The sequence below is a fragment of the Oncorhynchus mykiss genome, chromosome 14, assembly GCF_057628025.1.
Source record: "Oncorhynchus mykiss isolate SJ-2025 chromosome 14, ASM5762802v1, whole genome shotgun sequence".
Classification (NCBI taxonomy): Eukaryota; Metazoa; Chordata; class Actinopteri; order Salmoniformes; family Salmonidae; genus Oncorhynchus; species Oncorhynchus mykiss.
This window is the reverse complement of record NC_143035.1, coordinates 7,008,263-7,015,917: the sequence shown is the minus strand read 5'-3', so window position 1 is coordinate 7,015,917 and position 7,655 is coordinate 7,008,263. Positions and strand designations below refer to the sequence as shown.

Genomic DNA, 7,655 nt, shown 5'->3' with positions numbered 1-7,655 from the left:
AAAATACTTTGAAGTACTACTTAAGTTGTTTTTTGGTGTATGTGTACTTTACTATTTATATTTTTGACTACTTTTACTTCACTACATTCCTAAAGAAAATAATGTACTTTTTACTCCTTACATTTTCCCTGTACTCTTTGCATTTTGGATGCTTAGCAAGACAGGAAAACGGTCTAATTGACGTACTTATCAAGAGAACCTCCCTGGTCATCCTTACTGCCTCTGATCTGGAAGACTCACGAAACACAAATGCTGCGTTTGGGAATTTTGTGCCCCTGACTATCTGTAAAAAAAAAAAAAAAAATGGAAAATGGTGTTGTCTGGTTTGCTTAAAATAATACATTTTAAATTATTTATACTTTAACTTTTGATACTTAAGTACATTTAAAACCAAATACTTTTACTCAAGTAGTATTTCACTAGGTGACTTCTACTTGAGTCATTTTCTTTTAAGGTATCTTTACTTTTACTCAAGTGTAAAATTGGGTACTTTTTCCACCACAGGTGGGAATCACACATGTGGAGATCATCCATTCACCTACTTCCGTCTCAAAAAGACATGGCGGTTGGAACGAAAAATCGTAAATTTCGACTCATCAGACCAAAGGATAGATTTCCACCGGTCTAAAGTCCATTGCTCGTGTTTCTTGGCCCAAGCAAGTCTCTTCTTATTATTGGTGTCCTTTGGTAGTGGTTTCTTTGCAGCAATTCGACCATGAAGGCCTGATTAACACAGTCTCCTCTGAACAGTTGATGTTAAGATGTGTCTGTTACTTGAACTCTGTGACGCATTTATTTGGGCTGATATTTCTGAGGCTGGTAACTCTAATGAACTTATCCTCTGCAGCAGAGGTAACTCTGGGTCTTCCTTTCCTGTGGCGGTCCTCATGAGACAGTTTCATCACAGCGCTTGATGGTTTTTGCAACTGCATTTGAAGAAACTTTCAAAGTTCCTGACATCTTCCGTATTGACTGACCATGTCTGAAGGTAATGACGGACTGTCATTTCTCTTTGCTTATTTGAGCTGTTCTAGCCATAATATGGACTTGGTATTTTACCAAATAGGGCTATCTTCTGTATGCCACTACTACCTTGTGACAACACAACTGATTGGCTCAAACGCATTAAGGAGGAAAGAAATTCCACAAATGAACTTTTAACAAGGCATACCTGTTAATTGAAATGCATTCCTGGTGAATGCCTCATGGAGCTGGTTGAGAGAATGCCAAGAATGTGCATGACAAAGCTGTCATCAAGGCAAAGGGTGGCTACTTTGAAGAATCTCAAATTGAAAATCTACTTTGATTTGTTTAACACTTTTTTGGTTACTACATGATTCCATGTGTCATTTCATAGTTTTGATGTCTTCCCTTTAATTCTACAATGTAGACAAAAGTAAAAAATAAAGAAAAACCCTGGAATGAAAAGGTGTGTCCAAACTTTTGACTTTTACTGTACATTCACACACGCTGCTGCTACGCTCTGATCAGTATTTGTATATAGTCACTTTACCCTTACGTACATACATATGACATATTGCCTTGACTAACCGGTACCCCTGCACATTGACTCAGTATCAGTAAACGTTGTATACAGCCTAGTTAATGTTATTTTATTATTACTATTTTTCCTTTAGTTGAGCAAATTGTTCTTACTTACTTTTTTAAAACACATTGTTGGGGGCTCGTAAGTAAGCATTTCATGGTAAGGTCTGTTGTATTCAGCGCATGTGACAAATACATTTTGATTCGATTTCTATGCATTTACAATGGAGAATACAGCAGTAAGAATGCTCTCTGGTGGCAATCAATGGTACTGCACGTACCCAGAAAACAATACTGTATCTTCTTCCTGCTTTTCCTCTCTCCCTTTGACAAATATCCTGACCTTAAAGGACCAAAGAAAGCATACTCAGAAATAAGATACTGTATCATCATTTTAAGATTGACCATAAATACACCTTGTTTTATTATGGTTAATTACTTTATATGAACAGTACACAGAGGATGAACAACATTGAGACAAAATAGGGAACGTTATGTATGCCATCATATGATACATAATCAGCGTGTACTTGCATCACTGTTGCTAACATACACAACCATGTACAGTAACTAAAGGCTAAAAGGAAAACGAAGCACCGTTTCTCTCAGTATAAAAACAACCTCCGGTAAGCCATCCTTTGAAATGATGTAACACTTAGAAATACCCCCTCTTCCTCTTTGTAGGGAGTGCTGCTTTTCTTTCTCTGCCTCTCAATTTCCTGTCTCTTCAACATTGTCTCTCGACGGGTAAAGTCATTCCTACGGCACATTCGTTCAAAATGCAAAGAGAGTTCCAGGGCAGGCTTAATTCACGTAAGACAAAAACGCCAAATAGGAACACTCATTTTCCATCTTAAAATATATTCTCCCATTAACTCCTACTGAATTTGACCCTGTAATCCTGACCCTTTACCCAGTAGAGGGGAGAGCGATGCCATCCTGGTCATACTCATCCTCATGGTATGGCAGGTCCGGGTGTACCCTCTGGTGGTGCACCCTCAGGTTGCCCCTGTGGGCGAACCGCTTGCCACACTCCTGGCAGACGAAGGGTCTCTTCCCCAGGTGGACATCTCTCTGGTGGGCCCGGAGATTCCCGCTGCGGGCAAAACGCTTCCCACACTGGGTGCAGCCAAACGGCCTCTCCCCTGTGTGGACGCGGGTGTGCACTGTGAGCTCCGATGGAGTCAGGAAGCTCTTGTCGCATACCAAGCAGGGGTACATCCGCACACCTGTGTGGCGCAGCAGGTGCCTACGCTGGTGGGATGGGTAGCTGAAGCTCTTACCGCAGTACGGGCAGGTGTAGGGTCTTGCCCCACTAAGTGTGTGTGCGTGACCGTGTGCATGTTTGTGAGCGTGTGTGTGTGTGTTGGGGTGTGGTCTGATTGGGTCCTTGGAAGCCAATGACCAGCGGTTCTGATTAACTAGGCCCCTCCCTCTGTCGTCTCTTGGTCTCAGGCCTCTCTGGGATTGGTTGGTTTGGTCCTGTGACTGTCGGGGCTCTCTCTGCTCTAGTACCTGGTCTGGGCTGTGGTCCAGGAAGCTAGGATCCTGAAGGTCTAGAGGAACCCCACTCGCCCAGGGGTCAAGCCCAGGAGACCTGTGGTCAGGTCTGGGGGAAAAATGTCCAACCCGGGGTTCTTGAAAGAAGGAAGTGGAGCTCTGGCTTTGAAGAGGTCTATGGTCTCCCTCCCAATGGGATACTAGCAAGACATAGGAACAGAAATATTTAGAGAAACATCAAGAACGGAAGACAAAACATACAAACCAAATCTATAATTACTCTATGTTTGCAGACACAAGCCCAATGCAACAGAGGTTCACTTGATCTAAAGCACAAATGTGCGGATTGATAGGTTAAAGGTTAAAAGTCCTTACACTTTGCCTTGGTCCCTGGTGTGTCAGACAGGGGGTCTCCCAGCCTCTGGCTCCCAGCAGCAGAGCTCCCCCCTGGCCCTTGTCCCTTCCCCTCCACAGGGGCAGGGTGGGACTCCCCAAACTGTGGAAGAGGGCAATGTTTAAGCTGAAGGAAGAAAGTAAAAAAGTGAATGTGGGGGTTAGCATCATTGCAGTGTTAAAAGCATTTGAATTAGTTCATCTTTGAAAATACAACTCAACAATCTCAGTAACAAGACTGCAAGGCAGACATTCTTATCATGTTAGAGAATGACTGTGACTGACCTCTTCTTTGACGGAAGTCCTCTCCAGCTCTGTCTCCTCCTTTTTCATCCTGAGCGGCTCCTTACACCCCCTGTCTTGGACCAGTGGGGGGGTCTCAGAGGCGGCATCCGACTCCCAGCTTGAACCTACACAGACGGAGCAGGACAGACAGTAGTTTAGTGTTAGTTTCAAAAGAAATGTTCCTAAAATCAATACAAGAGACACATCTGATTCTCTTACCAGGTCTAGGTTCAGACTGCTCCCTTGGGCTGTCATCTCCTCCTATTTTCCTTGCTGGTCCTTCTATCACATCCAGTAGGCCATCTTCTCCATCTCCTTCCTTCTTCAGCCTCCTCTCTGCCCGTTCCAGCCTACCCCTCAGGGCTGTGATCTCCTCTCCTCTCTGCATCAGCTCTTCCTGCTGCTCACACAGACTGCTCTCGAAGATCTTGGCGATCTCACACACCGCCGCCGCCAGAAGAGAGTCCATAACGGTGGCTAGCTGGGCGTGGAAAGCATTCCTCACAGAGTCCAGCATCGTGGCGACAGTGGCGTCCCTTACCCCCTGCTCTGGAGGAGCCAGGGGTAGATAGATAGGGCAGATGGTTACACCGAGACTCAATGAGAGGAGGACTTCTGTGCTGTCAATCAGGTGGGGTGTGTTACCCAGGCGGGTGGTTAAGGGGAGGTGGTCACGCAGCAGTATTTTAGAAAGATTTGACCCTCTGACATACAGTGATGTGGGAGTCAACCTGCGTCTGTCTCTTCTCCGCCACGATAATCTCGTTCTGAGCCAGTCTGAAGCATAACCAACTAGCCAACGTTAGCTACATAGCCAAGTAGCCAACACCCGTCAGGAATCTCTTCTCGTTAGACAGCTAACTTAGACCACTAACATCCAGCCTACATGCTAATAATAAAAGATGACACTAACCACAAAACAAGCACTGTGAAGACTGCAACCAGGCGAATCAAGCTAACGTAGGATGGCTAAACAAGGCTAGCTCTGGATGTGAGGGTCAGCTAACGTTATCTAGCTAGCTTGTTAACAGAGATGTCTTAAACCTGTAAGAGCAACGTCTGCATGTAGCTACAGTGCTTGCTGTAGTAGCCGAGTCATTTGGAATTTGAGTGGACAACTCAAATTTGCAGAATTTAGAATTTTTCTATTGACTAAAATGGCTAGCGAAATCTATGGAAGCAAGCCATGTTGATTCTCAGTATCGCGATAGCGTGACTTCAGTTTCTCGCAGTTCATTAAACGAGTGATGGGAGAAGGATAGCAGTGGAACCAGATGTGACCAGAGCGTGGAGCGATACTGCACATTGACAAAACAGAAACGACTCATCAACCTGAAGATCCAATGGCTTGAAATAGTTCATGTCCAAGCAAACGGGGAACATTTCATATTTGTTATTGAGGTTTTTACTGTCAATGTTTGTGCAATCACAAACCTTCTTGTTTACCCAACCGTGGGACTACAGATGAGCATTCCGGCTCAGCTCACCAAATAGATCCGTCTCTTTTGGCTCCCAAACGGTTCTTAAAAAAAAAAAAGGTGTATTTCTCAAGTCAAACAATTTGTTTGACTATGATTGGTGTTAAATTCGAATTAAATTATTACATTAAATAAAGCGAATAAAATTATAAAAGTATAACTTTTGAATGTATCTAAACAAAGTGCATATATATCTAACAATTCAAAATGAATACAATCTGAACAACATAATAGAATATTGCAACACATCAACAAAAAAACATAACAATGTGCAAATCTGCAGCATCCCACTTAAAACATTAAACTGGTCCCTCTTTTCTCTCTCTTCTTTATTGCCATGTTATAACCAGCAGCACACAATAACGCTGACCATATTTTGCTTTTATGAGAGATTTGCATTCAGAAATGCAAGCTGCCTGACTTGAGGGGCTGATGCGGTTTCTTCTCTCAGTAATTATTTGTCCCGTTTTCGGAGAAGACCCTCTCAGATGGGAACGGATGTGGCCACTATGCAGTCTCCCTGTCATGACTTTAGTAAGCCGTGGGTAGACAGAGGCCTTGTTCTTCCACCAGCTCTTCCACCTCCAAATAGGATCGGACCTCCATTATGGCATCTGCTGAGGGGTTCCTTCGTGCTGCATCCCCAGTTGCTCGCTCATCAAACAGCATCCAAAGAGCAGACGTTTGTGGCACTACTGCTGGTGCTTCTGCTCCCTCTTCTTCATGTTGCCCTGGTGCCTGAGCCAGCTGACTGCCGGGGCTGTCCCTCCCTGCTGCTGAGGTTATTCTTTGAAGAGCCTAATCAATCTCTCTGGCATCACTGAAGGATAACTTCTTAAACCTGGGGTCAAGTGCAGCGGTTTCTGATAGTACGTGATTATATTCCATTCTGTGGAACTTTCTGTCCATTGATGAACATATGGTGTCCATCAACTCTGTCACATGTCCTGTGGTTACATTTGCTTCTCTCTGGAGGCTGGCTGTGATTCGCTGCAGGCCCTTCCTTACACAGGAGTATCATTTTTGAGGCTGTCACATAGTTGAAAAGAGAGAACAGTAACTTATTAGTTCAGGTTCATGTTTTGTCTACTGATACTACATTCTCATCTACTGCTCATACACATATATAATACTGGATTAAATAATGATGTAGTAATAACTGCTTACTGTACCTCTCTCCACTAATCTCCACAGTGATCTGCTCAAAGGGTTCCAGGACTCTGCACACCTCCTCCACCACCTCCCATTAATCTTGGGTCAGAACATCAACAGGTGCATTGACAATGGCCATGGTAGAGATGATGGCATCCGTTGACTCAAGAAACCGCTTCAACATTTAGACCCACAGAGAGAGAACTGCTCCTTAAAGTAACTAACTTTGGCCTTCCGGATAGCCTGAGTGCACTTATTTCTCATTTGCCTGAACGAGAGCCAGTCAGCCTGAGTATGCGTGTGCTGAGCATTTCGACCAAATGCAATTCTTGAGATGGAGTAACTCTGCCAGATCACGGTCAAACCAGGGGCTGAACCTGTTTTAATTTACATTTTATTTATGGGGACATGTTAACAATACCACTGAAAATATCAAAAAGAAGGTTCAAACATCTTCGACAGATCAAGCTGGGATCAAGCTGATGCTGTACCAATTTACAGAGGCCAAGTCAAGAGGGAAGGCTCGCTCATTAAAGTTTTTTTTAGCAAGTGTCTATGACAAATCAGGACAGGTAATTTCATTGAGCAGCCACTATGAACATAAGCTGTAAAACAGTGATCATTAAGGTCATTAAAGAAAACACCAGACTGATACCTATCAGGATTATTTATGAGGATAACATCAAGGAGAGTAGTCCTTTCTGGGTGTTTGGAGTCATACCTTGTGGGATTGGTAATAATCTGAGAAAGATTTAGGGAGTCCCATTGCTTTAGGACTTGGTCAGGTGGTTTACGCATGTCCCAATTCAGGTCACCTAGCAGGACAAATTCAGACTTAGTGTAAGGAGCCAGGAGAGAGCTTAGGGCAGGTAGGGTACAGGCTGGTGCTGATGGAGGACGATAACACCCAGCAATAGTCAATGAAAAGCTATTTGAAAGTTTAATGCTTAAAACCAGCAAATCAAATTGTTTGGGGACAGACTTTGTGGAGACAACCGAGCACTGAAGGTGATCCTTGGTAAAGACTGCCACTCCCCTACCTTCGGAAGATCTGTCTTGACGAAAAAGGTTATAGCCAGAAAGTCTTTCTTAACCACGTCTCAGTAATGACCAACACATCTGGATTGAAGCTGTGAACCCACACTTTCAATTGATCAATTTTAGGTAATAAACTTCTAGTGTTAACGTGCAGAACACCCAGGCATTTATAAGAGCAGAAATCAGTGAAACAGATATCAGAGCACAAGTCAGAATTGGGGCTAGCTACAGTAGATGGGCCAGGGTGTACATGCACATTTCCCG

The 7,655-nt window shown here is 43.7% G+C and overlaps 1 protein-coding gene across 2 annotated transcripts; it reads right to left on the bottom strand.

Annotated features, from left to right (window-relative positions):
* Positions 1 to 1,937: 1,937 nt before the first annotated feature.
* On the bottom strand, positions 1,938 to 5,001 carry LOC110488643 (uncharacterized). 2 transcript variants are annotated; one of them, XM_021560948.3, is made up of 4 exons: positions 3,943 to 5,001; positions 3,724 to 3,848; positions 3,421 to 3,565; positions 1,938 to 3,245 (listed from the first exon to the last, which is right to left on the bottom strand). In XM_021560948.3, the coding sequence occupies exons 1-4, from the start codon at positions 4,238 to 4,240 to the stop codon at positions 2,455 to 2,457; spliced, it is 1,359 nt and encodes a 452-aa protein (XP_021416623.2). In that variant the 5' UTR covers positions 4,241 to 5,001; the 3' UTR covers positions 1,938 to 2,454. The 2 variants fall into 2 exon arrangements, with proteins under 2 accessions (XP_021416623.2, XP_021416624.2); XM_021560949.3 differs by having other exon boundaries at positions 3,421 to 3,541; positions 3,943 to 4,935.
* Between the last annotated feature and the right edge of the window lie 2,654 nt (positions 5,002 to 7,655).

Bases quoted from the DNA above. Each gene is read 5' to 3' on its own strand.
- LOC110488643 (XM_021560948.3), bottom strand. From the start codon at position 4,240: ATGCTGGACTCTGTGAGGAATGCTTTCCACGCCCAGCTAGCCACCGTT. The intron at 3,849-3,942 runs GTAAGAGAATCA...CCGTCTGTGTAG, and splicing joins GCAGTCTGAACCTAGACCTG to GTTCAAGCTGGGAGTCGGAT. The intron at 3,246-3,420 runs GTAAGGACTTTT...ATGTCTTGCTAG, and splicing joins ACCAGGGACCAAGGCAAAGT to TATCCCATTGGGAGGGAGAC.